This window comes from Desarmillaria tabescens (genome assembly GCF_030435595.1).
Source record: "Desarmillaria tabescens strain CCBAS 213 chromosome Unknown EV420scaffold_1, whole genome shotgun sequence".
Taxonomy (NCBI): Eukaryota; Fungi; Basidiomycota; class Agaricomycetes; order Agaricales; family Physalacriaceae; genus Desarmillaria; species Desarmillaria tabescens.
In genome coordinates this window covers 461,923-487,144 of record NW_026848300.1, presented here as the reverse complement: position 1 = coordinate 487,144, position 25,222 = coordinate 461,923, and the positions used below count along the sequence as shown (strand labels likewise).

The 25,222-nt window shown below is 48.0% G+C and overlaps 7 protein-coding genes across 7 annotated transcripts; 2 read left to right on the top strand and 5 right to left on the bottom strand.

The window, feature by feature from the left end:
• Positions 1-376: 376 nt before the first annotated feature.
• EV420DRAFT_1658541 (uncharacterized protein) lies at positions 377-2,613 on the bottom strand (the record flags this gene model as incomplete). The annotated part of the gene is made up of 6 exons (XM_060478881.1): positions 1,961-2,613; positions 1,651-1,888; positions 1,527-1,540; positions 1,215-1,466; positions 520-543; positions 377-465 (listed from the first exon to the last, which is right to left on the bottom strand). The coding sequence occupies exons 1-6, from the start codon at positions 2,121-2,123 to the stop codon at positions 377-379; spliced, it is 780 nt and encodes a 259-aa protein (XP_060338961.1). The 5' UTR covers positions 2,124-2,613.
• A 209-nt stretch (positions 2,614-2,822) lies between these two features.
• On the bottom strand, positions 2,823-3,791 carry EV420DRAFT_1472442 (uncharacterized protein; the record flags this gene model as incomplete). The annotated part of the gene is made up of 1 exon (XM_060469051.1): positions 2,823-3,791. One exon carries the CDS (start codon positions 3,789-3,791, stop codon positions 2,823-2,825), a length of 969 nt encoding a protein of 322 aa, XP_060338960.1.
• Positions 3,792-4,841: 1,050 nt separating this feature from the next.
• Positions 4,842-5,844, bottom strand: EV420DRAFT_1633594 (CTD kinase subunit gamma CTK3-domain-containing protein; the record flags this gene model as incomplete). Its single annotated transcript, XM_060476206.1, has 4 exons — positions 4,842-5,265; positions 5,324-5,586; positions 5,634-5,733; positions 5,789-5,844. The coding sequence occupies 4 exons, from the start codon at positions 5,842-5,844 to the stop codon at positions 4,842-4,844; spliced, it is 843 nt and encodes a 280-aa protein (XP_060338959.1).
• Positions 5,845-5,889: 45 nt separating this feature from the next.
• EV420DRAFT_1322672 (uncharacterized protein) lies at positions 5,890-8,470 on the top strand. Its single transcript, XM_060468719.1, has 6 exons — positions 5,890-6,139; positions 6,193-7,336; positions 7,391-7,549; positions 7,599-7,690; positions 7,748-7,922; positions 7,976-8,470. Exons 2-6 carry the CDS (start codon positions 6,207-6,209, stop codon positions 8,361-8,363), a joined length of 1,944 nt encoding a protein of 647 aa, XP_060338958.1. The 5' UTR covers positions 5,890-6,139; positions 6,193-6,206; the 3' UTR covers positions 8,364-8,470.
• Positions 8,471-9,724: 1,254 nt separating this feature from the next.
• Positions 9,725-11,293, top strand: EV420DRAFT_11247 (Protoglobin-domain-containing protein). The gene is made up of 6 exons (XM_060465939.1): positions 9,725-10,441; positions 10,498-10,518; positions 10,575-10,646; positions 10,708-10,855; positions 10,916-11,037; positions 11,089-11,293. The coding sequence occupies exons 1-6, from the start codon at positions 10,067-10,069 to the stop codon at positions 11,137-11,139; spliced, it is 789 nt and encodes a 262-aa protein (XP_060338957.1). The 5' UTR covers positions 9,725-10,066; the 3' UTR covers positions 11,140-11,293.
• Positions 11,136-15,839, bottom strand: EV420DRAFT_1492787 (uncharacterized protein). The gene is made up of 7 exons (XM_060470754.1): positions 15,766-15,839; positions 15,680-15,716; positions 15,520-15,626; positions 14,053-15,460; positions 13,785-13,999; positions 13,545-13,730; positions 11,136-13,485 (listed from the first exon to the last, which is right to left on the bottom strand). Exons 1-7 carry the CDS (start codon positions 15,819-15,821, stop codon positions 11,448-11,450), a joined length of 4,047 nt encoding a protein of 1,348 aa, XP_060338956.1. The 5' UTR covers positions 15,822-15,839; the 3' UTR covers positions 11,136-11,447.
• Positions 15,840-20,007: 4,168 nt separating this feature from the next.
• Positions 20,008-22,936, bottom strand: EV420DRAFT_11072 (permease family-domain-containing protein). The gene is made up of 18 exons (XM_060465865.1): positions 22,726-22,936; positions 22,586-22,666; positions 22,500-22,529; positions 22,431-22,448; positions 22,146-22,373; positions 22,008-22,087; positions 21,851-21,958; positions 21,774-21,787; positions 21,555-21,708; positions 21,303-21,501; positions 21,234-21,244; positions 21,129-21,181; positions 21,067-21,076; positions 20,843-21,009; positions 20,647-20,788; positions 20,513-20,593; positions 20,304-20,462; positions 20,008-20,245 (listed from the first exon to the last, which is right to left on the bottom strand). The coding sequence occupies exons 1-18, from the start codon at positions 22,756-22,758 to the stop codon at positions 20,161-20,163; spliced, it is 1,653 nt and encodes a 550-aa protein (XP_060338955.1). The 5' UTR covers positions 22,759-22,936; the 3' UTR covers positions 20,008-20,160.
• Between the last annotated feature and the right edge of the window lie 2,286 nt (positions 22,937-25,222).

The window sequence follows — 25,222 nt, the reverse complement described above, 5'->3', positions numbered from 1 at the left end:
TAAAGCTGCAGCGTCTCCGAATAACCGAGTACATAAGAAGAGAATGAAGGTCAATATATCGAGGGGCGTCCCATTTGATTGGGGTATCCGCACAGCGAGAGAGGATAGTTGTATCACCATCGTTAAGTCATCGTGATAAGGTAACGAACCGGCGGTTGTTTATTTACGGGTGGAGACACTGGACATTAGCTTGTGCGAAAGGCCATATTCAACGAGGTAGACCGTCATGTCGAGACTGTTTGTGTAAACCTATAACTCGTGACTGCATTCAAACATCAGATAGTCTATGCAGTGATTCATGAACCACATACTTTCCAATAGCCATGACATCGTAAGGAAGTTCGGCAAGGAACTTGTAGACAGAGGAGATGAGAAGTCATTGTTCAAGTGAGGCCATGACAACGATCGAACAAAGTTCGTGTCCGTCAATGCCACCGGGGAGGTAGCCGTCCGATAAACCGGTACCTATTCATTTGAGATTGATAGACATAATCTTAATGTGATCAGTTTTGCACTTACCATCGCCGTCCAATATCGTTACTTCTTTGGGTGCAGTTTCGGTCAATGTCAAGCATTAAATAGTAATGTCCTTCTAGTTAATTAATAGACCACCGTAGGAGTCCCTTTGTAATGTAATATTCATTGTAACTGCAGGTTGGTGTCAATTAATAATTCATGATCTCACGGAATTGGATGACTTCGAAGGGACATAATTCAGATGTGATTAAAGTAGTCCTGCATTGCGGAACTGTCTGCCCATAGTGCAACAATCAGAAGAACATTCTACAGTGCTCATTAACACAAAAACTGAGGAAGCGTGGCAATGACATGTGATTCAGGTGTGGGATAGCGAAAGACAGCGGAAGGGGGTCTAAAATGTTGCACCAGCCCAATATGCACCCGTCCAATGATCAACAAAAGGTGCTAGCCAAGCTCCATGTACATATTGTGAGCGCATAAGCCAATAGAAGATGAAACAAAGAAAAATAGGAAATCAATGGTGGTGGTAGTTGATAGAATTTCTTCTGGACCTCGCACAACAATCCTACTGATCCTCATCTACTGAGTACACTCCACCAAATACCTGAGTCCCCTTCGTCGACCACTCCTAATCTTGCATATTATCCAACACCCCCAACAGTTCCCAATACCCTTTCATTCTACAGCACGTCAATACTTGGAGTCAACCATGGTCTATTAGAATGCTTGCTTACCATGCGCGTCCGAGTCAAGGATGCCTTTCTTATGAAAGCAGTAGATGATGACTGCTAATAAAAGTTGACAAAAGGTCCAGTTGTCATCATTGCTGCTGCAAAACAGATACTTGACAGGATTGACCTTATTGTCATACATCTCTCCTCCCAGCTTGAAATCCAGAGCAACCATACCATCATAATCGAAAACGGCAACTACGCCACTGCTTGACACGCCGCAACCATACTCAGTTGCTTGCTGAACGATGGGGACTGCGTTGTGGTTGAGGAATTAAATTAATAAAATATAAATATACAAAAAATCTGACCGACGAGCTTTCGTTTGTCTAGATCAGTGTTTGCTGGTTTAGGATCCCAGTCGGTCGGTCACAACGTCTGGCTAGTTGGGACGATAATGAGTGAGTTAGAGTGTCAGATAAAACAATTTTACACTTACATGGCCTTGTACTTCAGCTGGAAGAGGTCACAGAAGCGGTGACCATCGAGCGAGAACTGCCAGACAAGGTCTGGACGATCGCTATCCTGCGACGGACTACAACATCTCAGGCTTCTTGTTCCTAGGCCCTTTTCATCAAGCACCCTTGCAATGATGAGGTTAACATGGTGTATTAGATATAGCGTAGAAACGTGGTTGACATCAGCTGCACTGACGAGAAGATGGTGTTCTTCGGTCACTGGCATGAGCAAAAAGTCCACGAGAACTCATTGTAGAAGAGGGGATTCGTAGCACGATTTAAGATTGCTACTGAACGTCTCGAAAGCCTTTGGAAGTTCGGTAGCTGCGGTCGATGAAGCGCTGTCTTCGTCCAGACGCATATACCCTGTAGACAGTGCGTCTGTTCGAGGGAGATTAGGAAGCCGTTGCTTGACAACGTCGATAGCGCGTATCATCTTGATGGTAGAAGTCATAGAGCCGTAGGGAGTACAGTGCGAATGGTGATTAACACGACTCAACAAGGATTTTTATTATATAGAAGTTTGGTTAACCACGTGTTCAATTCAACTCCAAATCATAGTGGCTGTTTGAATCTGTAAAGAATGGCCATCAATGCATAGCCGCGCCCATTTACCGGTACATTACTTGGCATGGAGCAGTTGTATTCATGTAATAGCTTTTTCAATAGTGACTGGATATTAATTGAAGTCAAATTGAAGTTCTCCCACTTCATGACCCTACTATCGCGTCGCATCTCTGAGATAAGTAGTCATTTTGCGGTCCAGTAAGGCAAATCGATCCAAGAAGGGAGGTCCGGCTACAATACCATCGGTATGCTCAAGGTGCTATACACATACGTCGAAGATAGATAGATAACTGTTGGAATCGCGTGATTACTTACCCCAGAGGTTGGTACAGAAAATTCAGCCTTTCTAAAAATTTGTCCGGTCAAAGCCGATAAGCCCACATGAAGTTTTTATTAGCATCGTGACATATTTGGCGACGAAGACTCTTCTCGTTCCAGAGTTAACCTTAACGTAGATACAAGTTTCAAGAGTGCTACATATGATCCTAGAGCAAAAATACTTAGTTCCTGAAAAAAACGAAAAAAAAAACATGCTCAATTCTGTGCAGCTCCTATGCTACGCCTCGAAACCCGAGCAAACGCAACGTTAAGGATATTGACGCAGGTCCCTGAACCAGTCATAAAAGTATTTGCTGGGTGTGGCGTTGACGAACCTGTTCCGGAAACGTCCAACCGCACGCTGGTCAGGCGGGTCATCAAGCTGCACCCTCTCCAAGTCAACCATCACTGCCTGAACACTATCAGCATCGATTGCGAGGCGGACTGGACAACGCTCGGCAGAGCAAAAAGGTCCTCGATGAGCTGGGGGTCTGACGATGATGTTCCGTGGGGCTAAATCCTCATGAAAGACACCAAGGCTGATGGAATCCATAGCCAACTGGAAGATGGAGGAGAATATAGCATCACGGTGCTTATCGCACAGGTAGTCGCCCAGGACCTCTTGCTCCGAATCTCCCTGCCTACAAAGATACCGTAGGTCCTTTCCAGAGACATGTTCCAGCAGCAGAACATACACGGTTCTACTCTCCTGCTCGTGAAAACGCGTGGCGTAGAGGCCTAAACATCGAGGAATGCTGGTCCCTTGGAGAGGCTCGAGCTTCTCGTACGCTCTCACTTCACTGGCCGCGGACCAAGTAGCAAGGCGGAGGGGGTCGGTGATAGTTGTGCCATCGGAATCATTGAAATATAGGGGATCATAAAATTTGGCGACGACGGTGGTAGGGGCTTTCTTCGGCTTAGAAAACGAGGCGGTAGCGGTCCAGACGTGGGTAACATGTTCTCGGAGACCTCCGCACAGTTTCTGGGATAATGTGATGGACAACGGTGGCGGCGACCGTGCTGGGATGCGTATGCGATTGGTGAGGCACAGAGCGAATGATCCATTTGCCCTTTGACGCTGGCGAGAGCGGTTATCATGTTTGCACCACTTGTTGCCCTTGGGAAATCGAGGAGGTTTGGCAGGATAAAGATCGTAGCGAGCGCTTGGCAAGTATATGGCATTGGGGTCTCTAATAGCATCGCACAGTGTCGATGTTACCTTGTTGATGCTCGACATCGCAGAGTTTTAAGCGAACTGGTGTGTCGTCGGAGTTGAAAGGTCGGCTTCAATTTCTGGATACTGAATTCAAATTCAGTATTACGTGATTCTCTCGCGCGAACGCCACGAGGACCGGGTCTAAAATCTTCGCTTACAAAGCCAAGGTCTTCACGTGCTATGACATCATTCTCCAGATAGCACTTAATCAAAATCCTCCTTGCCGCTGACGACTTCACCCTTTCATCACGCATCGAATGTCTTTTCACAACGGATATCAAATCGCCAAGCCATTAAATCCACTAGATCTACTGGTCATTGTAGATATCTTACAATGTTGGGGGGTAGGTGCGTTAAGCCAAATAAGACAGTGTCTTTGAAGTCTTTCCGACTCTTGACTTGGTGTGTGCCACTGTACTGAGATCAATCTGTCGCAATCACTGAACACCAACGCGGTGACAAAAATAACCACTACGCCATCCAACTGTTAGGAAACAGGGAAGTAGATTTTATTAGTCGTCGGTTAGGATCCTATGGAAGAAGCTACCTAAGAGGAATCCACGAGGATCGGACGGTTATACCGAGTAAACGGGCCTCGGCATTACTACAAGGGGTAAGTCGTATGATTCGGAGGGAGGGGAGGATTGGGCACGCTAGGTATCGTCGTCGAAGGTCTCCGTTTCTTCGTCCTCGGACTCACCGTGTTCCTGCTTCGGAGGAAGTTTGCGAACGCTGTGATTAAATATTATTTTATTTGCGGAACGTATGCACATACCGCTTTTGGAGTGTTGACCAGCTGGTCAGATTCGACCCGGGCCGAGGACTCGGAGGGTAGCATATAACACTTAATAATAGTAGGATTTTTTTATTAAGGAGGGGTGACATAGGCGCAGCATGTGGCACTAATGGTGGATGGCGGGAAAACCGGCAAACTTCCTCAAAGATTGGACAGAATTGAATCCAATTGCCCGTCGAGTCAGACTCGGGACTTTTAACTCTGAGTCGAATCTCACTACTCTTGTATATACTCCTTTGGCGACACGACTGCAGCATCTCAAGAGTAGAGGAAAACTACACGATGCTGCTATTCGGTGAAGGAAAACAAAGCGCATTCTCTTCCGCACATGCCTCTTCGTCGTCCTCATTCCAATCGCTCACCGTATCCCACTCATTCTCAAACTCGATATCCAAGCTCAGCTCAAACTCCCCATCACCCTTCTCCGTGAATGGCATGAATGATGTTAACTGCTGAGTCGACGGGTTGTGCGATATTGGCTGCACCCACCGGCGCTCTCGGAGCCGTTTGTGCCGTTCTCGGTCCTCTTCTATTCTTTTGAATATTTCTTGTCGAGGGAGGTGGGCACGGTGGGTGCTGTTGCTCTCCCCTGGGTTGTTCTCGCGGGCGCTGAGATTGGATAGGGCTTCATCGATTATTTCGGGGTCGATGACACGTTTGGATTTCCAGCTTTCGAGGATCTGAAGAGGTGGTAAGCGGCTGAAGTAGAGCTTGGAACAATAAGCCGCATGAATGTCACATCTTGGTGTCAAAATACACATAGTCCCGGGAAGATGAGGCATTCAGTATGGAAGGTTGTAGACCGACCTGACGTGTACTGATGAGATTTGGAAGACCTTCCCTCCCGGAAGGTACAACATATTCGACAATCTTGCCCAAATCGCGAGCAACATAGTCCACATATTGGTTGCTTTCAGGTCTGTTCGACCGTACGACCTTTGCATGGGATTTGACGAGGAGAGACATTTCGCAGAGAGAATCAAGGAAGTACAAAGTGTTTATCCTTGAGTTTATTGAACCCTGTAAGCAGTCAGAGAAGAAGGACAGTATCTTATCAATGTGAATACTTTTTGGCACTCCTCAACGATACAATCCCAGAGGTCCTCTCCGCATGGTGCAAAGTATTTCACAGCAAAGCCCACTGCTTTGTGGATTGACTGTTGAGTACTGAATTGAGCGACGTTGAGGAGGAAACACGAAGGGGTAAAACGGGAGTACATACGCATTCAAGCGACGCAACAGGGCTAGGAACTGGATCCTGACTTCAAAGGGATCCATGATGAGAGTAAGAATTAAAGCTGTAATGATCTAAAAGTGAGAAGTGGCCAACTAGGGTTAGGGTTCACCGAGATTGTTGTCTTTTTGCCTCCACGTCCTTCTCAACAGTCACCCTCATGTACTGAGCGACCAAAGGTAATTGTATCTTCCACTAGACCTGTATTTCCGCCGAGAAAAGCTGATTTTCGACAACAGGTACGCGTGCAGGGCTATCTCTACGTGAAGAAGCACCGGAGCCGACTTAGAGAGCGATATCAGTGCATTTACTTAGGAGAAACGTCGTTGGCTATCCTAGGTGAGTATTCTGCATATCTTTTCTTCTAGAATCCTACTGAACAATTGGACAAGGGTCCTGTCGTAAAATGGAATCAGTACCCGCCCTTCACCGACGCAAATCAAGCAACCCAGACGACGATGAGAGCATCCTCGTAGCTAAGCAGTCGACGACGCCAGTGACACCACCGAGAATGATACCGTCCATCGTCGTTCCCCCACCGCCGCCTCGCAGTCGTGTCCAGTCGACACCAAATTTCGAGCCAAAACTTTCCTCTGCCGGCCCGTTTCGAACAACGTTCCACGTTCCACGTACTCCACCAGGGGCGAACGGTGCAATGCTCTCTCCTTCTCGCTCTACGTTTCCTTCTAGCCATGCTCGAACACGTTCAATATCGACACCATACTCCCCACCGCTCCCTTCGCCACTCTCCTTTTCCTTCCCTGGAAACTCACTAACCATACCGACATCGCAGTCGGCACCTACAGCATTGACCTCCGCCAACGAAACATCACCAAAACAGAGCCGTCGGCATTCCCGAATTCACTCCCGCAACCTCTCCGTTTTCTTCCCGCGGCCCGGGTCTCTTCCAGAAGCCACAATATCCGAGGATGGCTCGCAGAAAATCGAAGCAGCTGGTGACATTGAAGCACCAGTATCTTCGGTTCCCTCAGCCGACCCCAGCGTGAGCATGCGTGCCCCCCTTACACCTCTTGGTGCCGGATTCACGTTCGGTGGGCGTCCGCCTTCTTCAGCGGGCCTCCAGATGCCACCGCTCATGTCCAAGTCATCCTCGTCGACATCCTCTTCAAGACGTGGTCACCATCACAAACACTCCCTCTCTCACAACTTTTTCTCTTTCCTGGAGCCTGGCTCCCAGGTCAGGCCTGAGGACCTACACACCGTGCCTACGCCTTCGCCTGTTTCTCAGTGGACACCGGTGTCACCTATACCGACCTCTGCTTCTTCTACGAGTCACACTCATGATGACGAAGACCTAGAGCCAAGTGTGCCAATGGGTGCCATATCATTGACGTTCGCACAATTTGTCTTGGGCGCGTGGTTGTGGGTATGCGGACAGCAAATAGGCTCTCTAGGGTGTACAGGTCTGGGATATTGGGTCGTGTTTGATGCATTTGGGCTTGGTTTGGGGAGTGTCCTTCCTGGCTGGCTAGGAAATGGAAGTGGGAAAAAGGAGAGGATACGACGGCCGTACGGGTTAGTCTGGCATTTCTATATCTGTGCTAGACTGTGATACTGATGGTGAAGCAGGAATGCGCGGATAGAAACTGTGTTAATGTTCGCCCAGTCCGTGTATTTGATGTTTTCTTCGGTCTATGTCTGCAAAGAGACCGTCGAACACGTCTTGTTGAGTATGGGAGGCGGAGACGGGCATCACCACCACCATGGGGATGAGGAGACTGGATTTGGGTATGTCTATTTCACGTTTTGCTGTTCAATGCTCTCTAACGAAACCCAGGATTGACTTTCCCGTTATATCAATACTGCTTTCTATCTGCTCGATAGTAGCATCTGCATTCTTTTTCAATAATCATGACAAGTTGGTCACCGGTATGATTTTCGACCATTCATGCACTGCGAACCTTGTTTGACCACTCATTTTTTCAGTGACCGGAAACCGGATCCCCTCGCTTGGCGCATATATTCGTTCGTTGTCTGCTACTCACCACGTGCGCGATCTTCCACCTACATCTCCTTCTGCGATCATACTCTCCAATCCATACATATCGAGCTCTCTTTTATTCGCATCGTGTATCCTTTTCGTTTCCTTCCTCATCCCATCGTAAGTGGCATCTATTCGTATCATGCGCCTATCTAACGTTTGATCTGATCTAGATCCCAACACCAAGCTTGCGACCTCGTAATCGCAACTCTTATAACCGTGGTGACTTTCAACGTCTCCTACAGCGCGTCCGTCATACTAGGAGCTGTGCTCCTTCAGACATCACCTCCCCGAGGCTCCGCAGGCGGGCGGATGGAGGCATTTTTACGTGCGATGCGCGAGGTTGAACGACATCCCCAAGTTCTTCACCTCCCCGCCCCACATATATGGCAGCTCACACCGACGTCTAAAGGCGGAACGCTCGTGGTGACGATGGAACTCCATGTACGGCCGGACTTGGGCGACGATGAGGTGTTGTCACTGACTAAATGGACTTGGGAGCGATGTACGAACGCGTTGGGTGGTGAGAGGGAGGTCACTGTGGGAGTTGTTAGAGGGTGATGTGATGAGGGGTGGGTATCTTGGGTATTGTTATAAGTTAATAATCACTATACTGCTCAATGGATTTGGATGCTCATTCTGGCCAGGATGAGTTTTAGAGTGGTGGGATCTGTTCCTTTCTTGTTTTTCGGGCTTTGGCGTTGATAGAGCGCGTCATGGTTTTTTTTCGTTGCTATGCTCGGATTGAAATTCGGAAGCTTCAAGATGCGCCAAATTCGGAATTCTTGCTCGATGACTAAAGCTTTGCTCCTGCCTCCGAATTCCTGACGAAAGATTATGGATCAGTCTCCTGTGGTCACGCCGATTTCTTCCTGTGTTTGAACGACGCAGATTGAAGGATTCCGAATCTAAGGTTCTGGGCATATCTATGACCTCAGGTGCACTTATAGTATCGACAGGCAAATCAGACGTTGGTATGTTCGCATTATCCTTCACCGGTAGGAAGCTAGAACAGTCCACTGAGTCTGTTTTTAGTCAACAAATACATTACCAAGACGTTGCGAGGCGCCATTCAAGACTAGGCGCTCTTTCGTCGCTGCCTATTTTCCTCCGCAAGAACGGCCTTTTGCTCGAATCGTACCGCGTACCGCCCTAAGACCAACTCGCTGCTTTCCTAACGATTCTAGTCCCCGTCATCTGTTGCTACCACCGCATCCCCCCGAGGTTTACCTCACAGGTCGAGAACAAGGTCTTGGGCACTTGCTGATTCACTGCTCATAGCACCACTCTGTTCCCCGACTTGAATCTATGGTCGCTATAAATGTTGTTCTATATTGACGAAACTCCCGACGTACTCTTCTCCATAAGGTGGAGATTTTTAATTGTGGGGCAGGTGGCGGGGGTATTATGGTACAGTATGGAATACTCTTCATATGGACACGCTGCGCGACATACGCGAGGCCCTGGACTGAGGATCGTTCCCTGTGGGATTAACAACCGTTCCATCGGTTCGAAACAGCTCTGGAATTCATATTACTTCTCTGGAGACTATGGAAGCATGTGCAATTGTTCTGTTGAAGAGTCATTAATAGTAAATTCTCTAAAGGAGGACCCCAAATTCTCGAGGTTGTTCTATGACTACCTAACCGTTAACGTTGAGATGCGTGGCGATGAGGCTTCTTTGGGTGGGCAACGTCCAGCCTTCTTTGTAGATGATTGTTCTACGACCTTGTTATGAACTGAGCATGGTTACACCGTGGTCATTGTTAAATAATACTTCTCTGTGTGTCATAATGCCTTTGTTGTGATTTGCTGGAGTATAGTAGCGCAGTAAGCTTGCATGATCGTCACCGCAAAAAGACGCCTGTCAGTGTCTGCAAATATTAAGCGACTCGTCACATGGCTACATGCGCGTGAGATTATCTGAACTCAAGCAGTCGACGCCCAAGTTGAGCCTAACACAGTCCCTTTTTAAAAAAAAAACTCGCCGTCGACACTACCGCTGCGCCTTGGCAGTAAACAATTCGGAAGACCCACCATCCACTACCCGTTTTCGGCCGTTCTCACCCAGGTCCAGGCCCCGAAAAATAATGTCTGGAGCGTTTCATATTCAATACGGCCTCATGTCATTGGCTATTCCAAGGGCCTAGACGATATCTGCTGGAGGGGACGGACGTCTATTGGCTTTCCCGGCTGTCGTACAGAACGCTCGCTTGGTTATAAAGCAACCGTGCACTCCATCTCACTCACTAACCAGGCCAATCATGACGGACGCTCTGAAACTCGACTCGCTGAATATCTCAGCCCCGCCAACCCAGGAGGTCGGCCTGGAGACACCACATGTCGAGAAGGAGGATGAAGCCAAGTGCCCAGCTTCTGGCGCCATCCCTTCTGATACGACGGCGACTTGCCCCGTTACTGGCGCCTCCCTCCATGAGGATCCCACAGCCCAGGAAATCGACCCAGAACTCTTACGCACTTCGATAAACGCCCGGATGGCCTACCTGAAGGATTTCCTTGGTTTCGGGAAGCCCCAGCAGGACATACTCAATAAGACTAGCCCGTTAATATACGGCAGTATCCCCGAGGTCGTGGATGGGCTCTATTCAAAATTGTTCGAGTTTGATGTCACGAAACAGGTGCGTGTGCTGGATGGAACCTTTCCTCGACGTGTTTACTCATTTCTACCAATAAGATCTTCATGGAACGAAATGAGGTTCGAGTTTACCTCCCCCGTTTATTGAGTACCGGCGAGTCACTGACCTCTATCAGGGCTTTGACGGGCCGCTACCAGCGAAACTGGAAGACCTCACCCTAGACAGCCCACAGCTCGTGTACCGGAAGGTATGACTCCCTCGCCCGCTAGATTACCCACTCCACTCACCCAAAACTCGTGGTACATCAGATTTTCATGAAGGCCTGGGCCCGACGAATCATCACCGCTGACTACTCCTCGCCGAAGACTTGGGCATACCTCGACAAAGTCGGTATCATGCACACTGGTGTCAAGAGTTTCAAGCATAGGGCACATGCGAAACCGCTGATTGTACCCTGTGCGTGGGTTTCCCCCCTGCCATTTCTGCTTTCCGTTTAACTGTAAAATTTACCTGCAGATAGAGATTGTGCATTGGCTCTTGGCTGGGTTTGCGACGTCCTACAGACTGCTATCCTCCAATTACCCGATGATAAGTTGTCAATGCAGGAAAAGATCGAAGCTATCAGCGCGATCACCAAGGTGCGCTGTTGTTATTACCTCCCAAATATTCCGCCTAACCCACTTTATTAGGTGATATGGATCCAAAATGACCTCTTTGCACGACACTATATCAATGAATGAATATCTTCTTTCACATTTGTAGCCTTACTTCGTAACGATACCGACACTAATTGTACACTAAATATATCCAACTTCAAGATCTCCTCTTCTCCACTCCACTAACTGATGTATGAAATGAAGAAGATAGTAGCATAACAATGGTGCTTAGAATCTATCAATACAAGGTGATGCACATGCCACAATGAAGAAAGGGTATACGATGATGTACTGTACAATATTTTAGCAAAACAAGGTTAAGATATGGATCCGCATACAGAAAGAAGGATGATGGGCATTTAATCTCTACCCATTCCCTCGCCAAGAATTCATTACTGATTCGAATAGAATTTATACTCCCCCGCTGTTGAAGCCTGCCAATACGGACCCGACGCATTGGACTGTTCCGCACTCTGCTGAGGCGGCCAAGATTGCGCCATGGGTTCCCCCTGATACTGCTGAGCATAGGACGACTGCCTCTCCAAACTAGGCTTCACGTCGCCCTCACGCCGTTCGTACATCTCCTGCGCTTGTGAAGGAGGAATACCAATATTCACACCATCATTGGCAAAAGGTGAGGGGTACGTCGGCGAATCAAACGGAGTGGGCACATAATACTGCTGTGGTGCAACGATAGGAGACTGGACTATAGGAGGACTCTGCGTCGGTGCATAGGTCGGCGTATGAACATGAGTCGAACCTGTCGTATAAGGAGAACTTGCTGCTGAAAGCGGACCACTGGATGTCGTTACAGCTCCCCCAAAGGGACTTGATGCGGGATACGGACTCTGTGCAGAAACATACGATTCTCCAGGCTCGAAACGACTATCGTTTTGATCATAACTGGGGCGAGAATCGTAAGAACCTGCACGGTCATATAACCCGGGGGCAAAGCTTGACCCTTGTGACTGAATCTGGAGAGGCTGGGATTGGGAAGGCTGCTGATATCCAGGCAAAGTGTAGCGTCGAGGAGCGTCTGGTCTCGAGCCGTCTACATTAGGATAAGGATAGTTTACGGTCGTGTTCTGTTGCTCGGTTCGACGAGGAGTAAACGGCGGCAATGGGGGATCCTGAGATACAGAAGCCGACCTCGAACGGAATGCTTCAGACTCAACAATGGTCATGTGCAAAGGGGACGTAAGAGGCTGGATGTGTTGAGGCGGTTGATATGATGCGGCGGTAGGCGTAGAAGATGCTAATGGCGACGAAACCGGAGGATGGTGATTGTCAACGCCTGACGAAGGCGTATCAGAGCTCGACGAAGATACAGACACAGAATCAAGCTTACGCCTTGTGAAAGGCGAACTACCTTCCTTCCCAGGTCTAATCCGGATACCGACCGCCGGATAACTGTGCTGGCTTCTCTTCGCGTGCTTCTTCTTCTCATCCTTTCCCGATTTCGACAAATCCATTGAAGAAGGATTAGAGTTAGGTGACCTGAACGGTGGCAGAGGAAGCTCAGGCTCTCGTGGCGTAGGCTCAGGCGGCGGTTGAGGGGACAGCAGATCATTGAAAATCTCTGCGTGTGGTTCATTATCATCTTCCGCATACTCTGGGAAGACTTCCATATCTTGCCCTGCTTCTTCATTGCGTTCCTCTACAAAATCATGCTTCCTCTTCAACGAACCCGGCGATCCTGAACCATAGCCTCGATGGGTGGCCTTGACCTTCAGCTCTTCCATGAGCTTGATCGCCTCACCTTCATTGACGTCCTGACCGGACCCAAACCCACAACCGCCTCCAAACTGAGACATCAGCCGACCATCCCTGAACACCTCCAAAGCGCAATCGATATCTTCCAAAGTAGCACTAGCAAGCATGTCCATAGGTTGTTTGATGGCAGTGTGCGCGCAGACAACGGCAGCATCCAGAAGACAACGTGCGAATGGATAGAAATCAAACATGGCTGAGGACAATGATGATGGCCGGATGCCATTGAATGACGACTTCTTCCACACCGAATGCAGAAAACTACAAGCACGCACAATGCTATGGGCAGCGTTCACCGAGCCAAACGACGCTTGATGTGGAGCAGGGACTGTCTCGGCCACGCTCGCATGTTTCTTCAAGAATGGCATATACACTTTCATGATCAGACGGTGCGCAGTAATCGACACCTCGCAGCGCTGAGCGGCCAGTACTGGGTCGGGATCGGAGAGATCGAGATCAGTAAGATCCAGGCGGTAACATGGTGTCAAGTCATTCAACCATGAACGAATCTCTGACTCCATTGATGCAGCCTGGTCGATAGTATAGCCGTATCCGTTCTTCGAGGTGGAAGATGACCCATGGCCGTAACTGAAACGGCTATTGCTCCCCATATCTGGCGCACATATTCGGCGCTGGATCGCTCGCACGAGCAAGGCAAGGCTAAAGTTGGTTTGGATATTAATACACCATCCTTCTTTAATATCACAAGCAAAACATACCGACACTTAACGTCAAAATATCTAAATCCATCCCTGCTGAAACCTGATCCTTGCGCCAGATCCTTGGGCATCGGAATTCGAGTCGAAACGGGCGAGAAGACCTTCTCATCAACATCTGCAACAGGAAGCTTAGTGTTGAAGTCGTCGCCGATGAGCGGAGAATGTCCCAGCGCGTCTGATACAAAGCTGAAATTATTTGACATGAGCAACACAAGACCACGCGAAAGTAAAGTGACATACACATCATAGTAGAGAACATCCCACCAGATTCGCCTTCTCATCTCAACGTCAAAGAGATTGGCAATGCCACGGATCGCAGAAGAAGCTCCGTCACTTTCGTTCCCTTTGTTCTTCAGCTTCCTTGCTGATCCGGACAAGTCATTTGAAGAGACGGGAATCTCTTGCGGGTCTCTTGCTAAACCCATCCTCCTTGCGATGTTCACCATTTTACCAACCTATACAAGAATCAGAATCAGGAATAACTGAAGAGATAACGATTGATATTTACCAGAGGAAAGACAATTCCTCCCACACCGCCGAAATTCTTGACCCTGTCATTCTGCTTCTCCCGCTCCCGCTCCCGCTTCCTCTTGTTACCCCCTTCACCACTACGTCCAGCTGCAGTTCCCGCAGAATCCACTAGTGCTGGGCCCAGGCCACCCTTTATCAGAAAGATAACTTGAAACAAACAGGCCACCAAATAATCTAAACCATAATCATCTGATTTGGCCTTGACCTTGGTACCTGGAGGAGCGGGCGCCGAAACCTGGGCCAGGGACCCCTCGTAGACAGATAGAGCCTGAACACTGACTCTATACCAGTATTCAGGATCGGAACAGTTCGAGACTGCACGGGCAGAATCCACTTGCATGGCATCCGGGTTATCGAGTTCGCGTGAGCTCTCCAGCGTCCCTAGTGCAAGGGCCGCACAGAGTGCTCCAAAGAAAGGCACACTCTCTCCGATAATCGGTTGTGCATCAGTTGGGTCGTCGGGTGCAGGGGCGTTAGAAGGCGGAGTGCCAGGAAGAGAGTTATCAGCCCTCGCTCCAAAGTAAACCGTCTGCTTTCCGCCTCGGTTTCTGTTCTTGTCTCGGTCGCGATCTCTCAGGGAATTATCCGAGGGAGGCGACCGAGACGCTGTCGCTATCATACGTGAGGCGCGTGCGCGGAAATGTTTCCAATTTATGGACGGATAAGTGTGACAGGTGGATTGTTCGGCTAGTTGGAGGAGGGATTGTAAAGTATGAGGGACCGTTGCCGATGAGATGGATGGCGGAAGAAGCTCGAGGAGCCCTGTTGTCACTCGAGGTTTTTGATTAGGTGAATGCGGTAGGACTTCGGGACTTGCTTGGGAAGAACCGGTAAATGGAGGAAGAGAGGGGATTTCGTTCAAATTTCGTGAAGGCGTTGCATAATATAAGTTGAGGTGTGGTAGCGGCTGCACAATTCTAGATTGCGGTTGTTGAGGGAAGGGCAACGACGATTCTGACGAGGAAAAGAGATTACAGGTCATAGAAGACAATGGTGTGCGATCGCCGAGGCTTTGGTCGGATGAGTCCTGCTGAGATGTGACCTCGCCAGAAGCGCCCTCAGCTTTGATGCCATTCGATCCGTTACTTGTCGATGGTGCCGTGCCTTTAAGAGAAAGGTGGGAATCGCCCAGTTCGAGGTGATCGAGCCATACGATAGACAAGTCCTCGAAGGGAAGAGCCAAAGATGTATAGGGTGTAGACACAGGCTGCTGAGGCAGTATAGGAAGAGATGCAGATGCAGGCACCGGAAGGCTTGATGCTGCTGATGGTGGCGGCGGCGGCGCCCAATTTGACGTAGGAAAAGAGGAATTGAACTGGCCCGAGGTCAACTGTGCCAATAGCGTTTCCACCTGAATAAGTCGGTTATTTAGGGAATGTAGGTCTCTAAATGGGTGTCAAAGCGGTAAGATGGAGCGGCAAGGATGGAATACACTGAGACGTACACTTTCTCGGCGGCAGCAGGTGAATATATGCATCTAGCGACAGTGTCGCGTTTAGTACAGCTCCCGCAAGGATTTCTTCTGTCGCATTTCAGTTTAAGGCGCTTGCACTGAGAAAATGCTAAGTAAACAGAGAATGCAGGGTGCGGAATAGAGTATGTACCTCAGCGCAGACAACGGTGATACGAGAGCGGACTTGACTGGACGACAGAGTCAACAGGAGACGGCAACGACGAGCACGATACTTACGGAGCAGTCGTCGCTGTACTCGACGACGAGAGGGGCTGGGACTGGTCAGCATCCATGGGAATGGTGGTCAGAGGGAAAGGGAGTTCGGGTAGGCCAAGACAGGGATCTTTTAATTGACCGCATTTGGCAGCTGCACAGGGCTATGACCACACGGTGGTTCGCCCGCCCTGGTTAGTTAATCCTCACTTCTTATCTTTCCCGGCAGAAACAATCAACCGTTCGTTGTTTTTCTAATGAACTTGCACAGTCAAGGTGAACTTCTCTGGATGGAATACATGCCTTTCGAGCCCCTACGCTGGAAGGGGGAAGCTGAACCAGTTTGGATTTTTTTTGCATTGGCTCATTGTTGACCAAATGTCTCCGATCAAAATGATATGCCTCTTGTCTGTCTTCCCTCGATATAACTTTACCCGCGATGTTATTGAACTTAACTGGGCGGTATTTCCCTCTCTGCCTGGCGCCTCTACCAGTGGATCGCGTCTATTAATCGCTCGGTACCGACCATACAAAGCGTTCATTATTGTCCGATAAACATATAACGTATTAGGACGTATTTCATTTCTGATTCGCGACGGAACCAATAGACTGCCACTCGTGAATTTGCGGGGTTCCTCCGATAGGCTGTCAGCTTATCCACCTCTCCGTTCTGTCGACCGTTTCCTTGCTAGCTCGTTTCAGTATTTACAGCGACGGTAGCGTGGTCTTATCTCAGCCAGTTGCACCTAGTACCGCTGTCCGGTATAGCTTTTCTCCTAGCCATCAGCATGTCCACCGGCACTTCGTTCCGAGTGAACTTCTCACGACCCCCCAGCTATCCGTACTTCTGCATGGCATCCGGCGTCCGAAGCACAAGGAAGGCACGCAAGCAACTTTCGCGGTTAATGTTCATATCTCAATTTTGACTCAATAGGTGTCTCTTGTCTGAAGTACGTATGTATGATTAACAGTCAGCAGTCCACTCATTTCATATATTTCAGGTCCATTACGCTTCTTTCTCCACCGCTGTTTGTTTCAAGCATTTTTCTGGCGAGTTCTTTTTTTCTTTTTCGATTCCAAGGGCAAACCCGAGGCGTAGCAACAGTCGGTCCCCTGAATTCCTTCAAAAGATCCACGGATCTTAGCATCGGCTACGGCGATGCGTGCGCCGTCTGTATCAAGTCTTCCTGAGCCCATGAACCTTCTAGGCCCCAAAATAATACTCCCAGAGATTCATTTAGATCCCGACTCGTGGGTGTGAGGTATAGTTTGGATATAGTATAGTGTAGTAGGCTACCTCGCTTGTTTTCCTCACATGCCGTGAACTTCATACCTTCCTTGCCGAATTTCTCAAACTCACCCTTACTGACAAATTCCTATCAGGGTCACTACTGCACCGAAATATTCGCTCTGCATCTATATTAGCGTGCGGCATGTGCTCCAAACTAGAATCGCGTGGGGAAATTTTGACGATGGGTCGGTCTTCAATCATTGTACCGAACAGCTCTCGACCTCTGACTGAATACATTATTTGTGTATTGCAACATTGCAACATTTTTCGGCCGGCAAGCCAAGTACATCCACATCAAGGTGGGTTAATTCATACATCAAACGAAGCTATCGTGATTCATGGCAACGCATGCACAACGAAAGCACCACTTCGAATTCATCATCCGACTTGGTTCAGATCAACCAGATGACCTTCTGCATTTACATCCAGCCTAGAGCTCCATATCAAACAGCGTCTATTGCAGATATTTTTATGAACTCACAGCCTCACCTTGTACGTCGTTGTCGCGCGCGGCTTCCAGGTATACGATCTCTGCATCGGTTGATAGATTTTAAACCGTATCTACACGTGTTGCGCAGTGATACAGGGAGATGTAGGTTTCACGCGGTCGCGTGACTGGCGTCCTCGTTACATCGAGCCCCACTCTGGAGTCTATATTAGTGCGATGTCAATGGTGAGGATGTCATTCTTCCGTGTACCACGTCCCACACGTAGCATCTCTATCGGGAGCTTCGTTTCATAGGGCATTTCCAGGACACTTCATCTATTTACGCCTTCCGTAAGCCAAAGGTGTCCAGTGATAAGTATCCATTCTACATCACCAGACGGCTGCTAATATCAGGCCACGGAATAACGTCCTCCATGCCTTGACAATTACCGAGGGACCAACCTTTTTTAAGACATCCACAACTTATCTGAGGTGAGCTTCAGCCTTATTATTATACGCACAATGCCATCACACATTATGGAGTTATGATCAGCCCATCATTACCGCCCATCGCATTGTACAGCACGAATAGTGCTGTCGTCCCTCCGCCGTTCTCGCTGCATGACTACGGCTACCGCACTCCATCAGGTATCTCTCCCCGAAGTTGAAACCCGAACGTGATACCAATCAATTACCCACATCTCCGGATGATATATCCGAAAATATCGATGTACCTTGCCAAGGCGCACTTTCTCTTTGCTGTAGTCTTCTCTACTTCGTTGAAACAGGCAGTCGACCCACTGGTGCTGTTCACAGGACCAGATAGCCACTTCCTTCTATTCCCGATCTTACGCGGTCCTACACCTCCCCGCGTCGGATACGGACGTGCCTGTGACTTCCTTGAGCTTGCAAACCAAGCGACCTATATCCGTCGAATGTGTAACCTGGATTTTTGCGTAGTCGAATCAGGTACAATACATTGCTTCATCATGTGCTTCCTGAGGTTAGCGCTTTCGTTTCCAGATTCCTTATGACTGCATGGAAGCTCACTATTGTACTTTTACATCTATATGAGTTCCGGGAAAAATATCTTATACAAGATCTAATGTAAGTCGAGCGTGGGAAACAGTATGCTTGAAAGATCGCTAGATCGCAAAAGAGCGGTATAATGTGTAATGCATCTCAACTTCTTTCCGTTTCGGCTTGTAACGAAGTTCTCTTCTCAATACTGTACTTCTTGAAGTAACCGACCACTGCTAGGCTCAACAGAAGGACAACAAGAACATGAATAACGCGTCAGACACATCGCGTAGAACTCAAGACATTCCTCTTCTACATCCTACAGCCACTGCAGCCTAGCAATGTCAATGTCGGAACCTCCCTTGTATGTCCGTATGCTTGCTTGCCTGATTTCTATCGCAGGATATGCGGCGGCGAGTATTTTTTAAACCAATATTGACAGTCAGTAAGCTGAATATTTGGAATCCGTGTAACTGCAGAGTCTTCTGTCGGTTCTCGCCGTTCAGCTCTTTCCTACAAACAAGGCCAGATATCCATTGTTTTACTCAGACCATCCTAGTCACCGCCCCGAACGACGACTCGGCCATCCTGTTCTTGTTCCGCTTGACGAACGTCCATCTAACTCAAACCATGATATCAACAGCCTACAAGAAGCCAAACACAGTTCGCAGTCCCTATTTCGTCCGTATCGCTCATGACCATATTGCATGCTTCTAGCTTCTAAAGACTCGGACGTGCCTCAGTTTACCGATCCTTTCAAAGCAAGTCGAAACCTGGTCGTTTCCCCTCTGTGTTCTGTGACTACGCCCCAATTCATTCCTCGTCATCCCTCTCCGCAAAGTATGAAAATGGCATCGGGCGTGGTGTGTATTCCTGACATCGTTGCCCACATTCCGGAAGAAGAATCCACCGGTATTGACATACATCCTCAATCGATAATTCACGTTTCACCGAGAGCCCAAACACTTCCTGGTATGAAGATTCCGTCGCATACGGTGTCTTTGTATGAGTGGTAAAAGATTCAGGATCGGTTCAGTTGCGGTTGTCGCACCGCTGCGTCTTATCGCCACAGCTGGAATACACCCTTGCTATCACTTAACCTTGACACTCTAAAAGCGCAAATGGAAATATAGTTGTAGACATAATTCCGTCGTCCCTGCACAGTCTGAGTAACGGCCTCCACCGTCACAGAAGATGCCCAAACAATCGACCACCACCAGGCTCTCACAATGTCTAGGGTCGGTATAAGCAAGCTCCGGCATTGCGGTTGCTTCGTGTTCGTATCACAAGGACAGTGACAGAGTGAATAGTCCACAGGCTGGAATAGGCGAGACGTTACTCCATCATACGTTTCGCCTCTGAAACAGTCTTTCATGGGCCCAACAACTTTCGACAAGTTCTGGCTAAACTCTGCCGAAGTAGGGACCACATTGAGCCTACATTTTGACCCAGGTATGATCGTCTGTGTTCTGACATATTCTTCCAACCGCCGGAACTTCTCTCGCGCTTGTTTGACAAAACGGGATCTACGTCATGGCCTTCTCCATGAGCACGCGTGCTTTAGCACTCGTACCCAGCCGGTGCTACTCCAGTTTGTCACACAGCACACCTGGCTCGGTGCAGGGTTCAGGGTCAGCCAGGTTAACGACGTAGACGAATGCAAGTGCAAGTTCCGTTAATCTTAAGAGGCCATTTCCACACTGGAAGTTGATGAGTGAGACTCCGATCGTTTTTCGATAAAGTTCAATCTTGCGCTAAGTTGTAACCTTGTTATGAATACTTGTCAGAAAACGATGAGCGGAGCCAAGTATGTTATAAACTCACATCCAAGGCGGCATCATACTACCAGGAGGAATTGCCCACCCTTCCGAATTCTCCAAGTCGGGAGGAACAATACAGTCATTTGTGAGTTTTCGAATGACCCACGGAAGACCGTTGAGGATCAAATAGGATAAAATTCCGGCGATGATGCCGTAGGCAATGCTATAGTTTTCGTTAGCACCGCTGAGAACGTCAGCAGAGATTGCACCAACTTGTAAGACAAAGGAATAATAATTATGGTCAAGAAAGCAGGAACGCTGTCACCAATGAAGTCCCAGTTGATTTCTCGGACACTGTCGCGACACATAAGCCAAACACCAGTGCGTATACTTAAAGTGCAACGCACTTTCGCATCATGAGGGAGCCGACGATGACTAGTGCACCTCCAGTGGCCCAGGATGGGATTGACGCAAAGATCGGTGCAAAGAAGACTGAAACAAAGAAGGCTAATCCAGTAACCATTGCAGTGATTCCTGTCTTACCGCCCTCTATACGCGTTTCAATGAATGTCTTCCGATACAATGAAGAGAAGAAAACCATACCACTTATACCGGTCGCGCTCTCACTGAACGCGGTCACAGGACTAGTTCCCATTAACGCACCCATACTGATAGAAAACGCGTCCACACAGTACGCCCAGGTAGAATTCTCGAAGTCCATTGTGACGGGATCTCGTAAACCTGCGAACTTGGCCATTGCGTAAAGTGCACTGTCAATCAAATCGATCAAATCTAATGATAATGAACGGTATTGTCGGAAGCCTTACCCAGTGGCGTCTGAGTGGTTTAGTGTTAAGCGGCCTGAGTTATGATTCACATATTCACGTACCTAGGATATCGACGTAGAGGAAGGTGACCAATGCGTACCATACTCTGCCATTTCTGAGGTGATTTAAGTTCGCATCCAGCTGCCGATGAAGGAATTATCACGCACCCATAGTTGTACTAGATGTGACGATAAGAAATTAGGAAATGTTTCAAACAGAATTCATACTCTACTTACGTCTATGGTGTTACCGACTTTGCTGAGAGGATGGAATGTAACGACCTTCTTGAAATAGTCAAAAAGAACATCACCAGCATCGGTGTGTGGGAAATATGTCACAGCGGTCGGTCTTGGCCATGATATGATGGACGTCAAGAATATTCCAATCAAGATGGCGCCGCGAAAATGGTACAGCATGAGGAGGACAGTTAGCAATCTGACCGCGCTTCGTCAGTACCTCCAATAAAGAAAGAACTGATAACATCGCACCCCCCAGTGAAGATACCAAGCCACATCGTTGGGCTCTGCAGCACACCATGAGCGCAGTAATTCGGCATCCCCTCAATCCAGTCGGTGGGCTTGCATCCCCCGAGTCCAACGAGGTTCGTAGTATCGCCTCCGATAACACCAAGTCCATGAGTCGCTATATGTAGGCGCGTTAATAATGAGTGACAGAGCAATTGACTGATAGAAGGGCGAGCGACCCACATAGTCCGATTAGCCTATACATATGCATAATCTCGGAGTGAGATGAGGTGGATCAAAGAAGAGGTGAAATAACGTGCGCAATGAAGAGACCAATCCCAGCGCCAATCCCTAAAACTAGAGACTGGGGCATGACTCTGACGAGCCATTGTCGAATTCCGAGTAAAGACAGTGCTAGGAATATCCATCTAACAGAAGATGTCAGCAGGGTAGGATGCAGTATGACAGAATATATACCCTTCAAGAAACACGGCTGCCAGAGCTTCGCGATATGTGATGACGCCAGAACCATGGAAGCCAACGATGGAATAAGTAAACTAGAATGCTTAATATAAGCCGAAATTGAATCGCTAAGTTTTTTCAGTTGGAACTAACATAGGCGTTTAGTCCTAGGCCTGGAGCAATCCCGACTGGTAAGTTTGCAAGAAGACCCTCGAGGAAAGAGGCTAGAGCAGCAATTGCTGCAGTCGCGGTTATCAGGTCATTGCGTACGTCGTTGACACAAGAGAGATAGGCGACGTCGGTGGTGCATGTAGGATCAGTCTCGGATGTACAGACGCAGCTACCTCCGGAATTCGATAGAATAGTCGCATTTACCGATATCTGGACAACAGAGGGTGTATCCAGCTACTTCAAATCACGATAAGCTACATTACGCACGATGTAAGCCATTGCAGCCTGGATGCACATCTTAACTGTCAGTTCGTGCACGAGTACATGTTTGCTCACCCATGTTGTAAGACCAGCTCGTATTTCAATCTATTGAAAAAGAATGCATTAGTAACGGCGAAGATTGATACGAGTTCTTGGCTTACTGTGAACCGAGATCCAATTCGTTCATTAGGATGGCCTGAGCCCTCCAGACGAAAGTATTTTCCTACAAACGAATCAGCTACCTATGAGTGAAAGGTCAGTCAATGGTTAGTGGTAAAATGATGTGTTGATGGCGACATACACGGGTATTCAGATCGTCAAAGACGTTGAACATGTTGACTAGGACCTGGGAGCCGGAGGAAAGAGGGAAACTTGCCACGATGATATTACATCAGTGAGTTTTTACTGGCTTACGAGGATTTTGTCTCCCACAAGCGGGAAATCGGTACCATTTGACCCAATAGAAAATTTTCTCTTGGTCAGACGGCTCCAATCAGCTAAATCAAAGAATCAATTTGGAGCTGAAATAGCTGTCTTAATTAAGGTCAAGTTCACACCCCACTGACAACGAAAGTTCTACTTACTGTTCACAGAAAATCACAGATGTCGACACCGTCCTTTTTTAACAAAGATATTCGTATTCCTCTTAAGAGAGTTGCAACAACGGAACCGGGACACTCTTGGTTAATCCTACAGATATGGGATTTCAGTATACGTTTCACAAATGCATACTTCGATACCGACCCATACTGAAAGTGTGCCTGAAAGGAAGCTAGTACTCTCTGAACGAGTTCTTCTTGGAAAAGTGAAAACGCTGTTAGTAGTAGTCTAGGGCTTTGAAGACACTATCAATTCGTTACATGCTGTAATCATTGTCAGGCAACGAACAAAACCGAGTTCAACCCTAAAATACATAGGGCTTCATCGACTAATCAGAATATAGTCACTTGCTTCTGGCTCAAACCTCAAAGAGACCTTAATTGCTGCCCCTAGATTTAGGCAGGTCTATGTAGTATCAGCATGTATGCAGTATAAATTGAATCTATCCCACCTTATGAGAACCATATCTGTGCGGTGTGACGGTGAGTACTTAGGTTCGGAGCTGTTCGGGGCAAAGACTCGGATACCGGGATCGACACTTTGCCGGTGGCTGTGCGTTCTACCAAAGAAATTCGATGATTAGCTCTATTTATAGTATGTTTTCCCCACACCGGTCGCTCGGACCCTCGTAGGCTTAACTTGAATAATGTCGAATCGATATCACTTTCTTAACTTTTACAACCCCCTTTCACGTCAAGGTGACCACTTCTCTATTTTCTCAACTTCTATCAGCTAGTGACATATGCCTCAAATTGCTTGAATCGTCTGGGAAAAGTTTGGCGCTATGTCGGTCTTTAATCATCCGGATAGGCTCTCGAATATCAACATTCGACTGAATACGTTCTTTGTGTATTACCAGATCGCAGCATCTTTCGGCTCGCTAATTCGTACATCAAATTTCAAAGCTATCATGATTCATGGTAACGTATGCACTCGGAGGGAAGCATCCCTTCGCACCCATCATCCGACTTGGTTCAGAACCGACTTGAAGCTCCATATCAAGTAACATCTATTGAAAGTCTATTTCTGTTTTTACGGACCCACAGCCTCTCCTTGTATGTCGTTGCCGTAGCTATGGGTAATAGGGTAATAAGTATACGTCCTCGGTCGGCATCGACGGTAGACTTTAAATACATGGGGATGCAGGGATGCATCGTTTTTACACGGTCGCGTGACTAACGTCCTCCTTGCGTCGAGTGGCGTCGAGTCCGACTCTGGAGTCTACAATAGTATGACGTTCGGGGTGTCAACGGCCAGGACAACCTTTTCTGCGTACCTACATAGAGTTTCCTTTCACGGGGCTTCGTCAAGACCTTTCAATTATTCACATTCGATGTAAGCTGAAGGCGCTCAGTGTTTGATTGATATTCATTTTAAGCGCCAGATGGCTTCTAATACCAAGCCACAGAATTATAACACCCTTGATGCCTTGGCAATTACCGAGGGATCAGCCTTTCTTATTTCCGTGACGCCCACAACCTATCTGAGACGAGGTTCAGACAATATTATCACGCGTTATCGACGAGTTCGAATTCGCCTTGTCAACAGCGCCGCTCGCCGCATTGGAAAAGCCCTGATGCATCTCCATCGTTCTCGCTGCGGCATGACTACAGTTACTTTGTTCCATCAATATCTGAAACCGAGTGATACCGATCAATAGTCCACATCCCTGGAAGGGTTTTCCGAATAAATCGATGTTACTTACTTCGGCACGTTTTCTCTCTTTGCTAGGAAGCTGGGATAATTTTTCTCCTTTCTATGAAAACTACGGTCCGTTGATAAGGGCAGTAGTGCCGTCCACAGGACCAGACCGAGGCGTAGTCAATTCCTTCCGCTCACGATTCTACGTCTCCGCGTAACAAATATGAACATGCTTGCGACCTCCTTGAGCTTGTGCAAAACAGGCGACCTATCTGTTGAATAAGTGACCTGGATCTTTGCGTAGCCGAAACTGATGCGATTCATGAATAAGTACAGTACTTGTTTCATCATGTGTATGGTGAGGTTCGCTCCATTATGATTTCACGGAAGCTCAGAGCTCTCTCTCGTACCCTATCCAGTTGTATGAATTCCGGGAGAAATATGGTCTCATATGACATCTAATGTGGCTCGAACATGGGAAATTCACTGGTTATTAGATCACAGAAGAACGGTGAAAAGTCTCTCAAACTTCCTTCCTTTTCAGTTTGTAGTCAAGT

Bases quoted from the DNA above. Each gene is read 5' to 3' on its own strand.
- EV420DRAFT_1322672 (XM_060468719.1), top strand. From the start codon at position 6,207: ATGGAATCAGTACCCGCCCTTCACCGACGCAAATCAAGCAACCCAGAC. The intron at 7,691-7,747 runs GTATGATTTTCG...TCATTTTTTCAG, and splicing joins TCATGACAAGTTGGTCACCG to TGACCGGAAACCGGATCCCC. The intron at 7,923-7,975 runs GTAAGTGGCATC...GATCTGATCTAG, and splicing joins GTTTCCTTCCTCATCCCATC to ATCCCAACACCAAGCTTGCG.
- EV420DRAFT_11247 (XM_060465939.1), top strand. From the start codon at position 10,067: ATGACGGACGCTCTGAAACTCGACTCGCTGAATATCTCAGCCCCGCCA. The intron at 10,442-10,497 runs GTGCGTGTGCTG...TCTACCAATAAG, and splicing joins AGTTTGATGTCACGAAACAG to ATCTTCATGGAACGAAATGA. The intron at 10,647-10,707 runs GTATGACTCCCT...GTGGTACATCAG, and splicing joins CACAGCTCGTGTACCGGAAG to ATTTTCATGAAGGCCTGGGC.
- EV420DRAFT_1492787 (XM_060470754.1), bottom strand. From the start codon at position 15,821: ATGGATGCTGACCAGTCCCAGCCCCTCTCGTCGTCGAGTACAGCGACG. The intron at 14,000-14,052 runs GTAAATATCAAT...ATTCTTGTATAG, and splicing joins GAGGAATTGTCTTTCCTCTG to GTTGGTAAAATGGTGAACAT. The intron at 13,731-13,784 runs GTATGTCACTTT...AAATAATTTCAG, and splicing joins GATGTTCTCTACTATGATGT to CTTTGTATCAGACGCGCTGG.
- EV420DRAFT_11072 (XM_060465865.1), bottom strand. From the start codon at position 22,758: ATGTTCAACGTCTTTGACGATCTGAATACCCGT. The intron at 21,959-22,007 runs GTATATATTCTG...ATCTTCTGTTAG, and splicing joins GCAGCCGTGTTTCTTGAAGG to ATGGATATTCCTAGCACTGT. The intron at 20,594-20,646 runs GTGCGTTGCACT...GTGTCGCGACAG, and splicing joins GGCTCCCTCATGATGCGAAA to TGTCCGAGAAATCAACTGGG.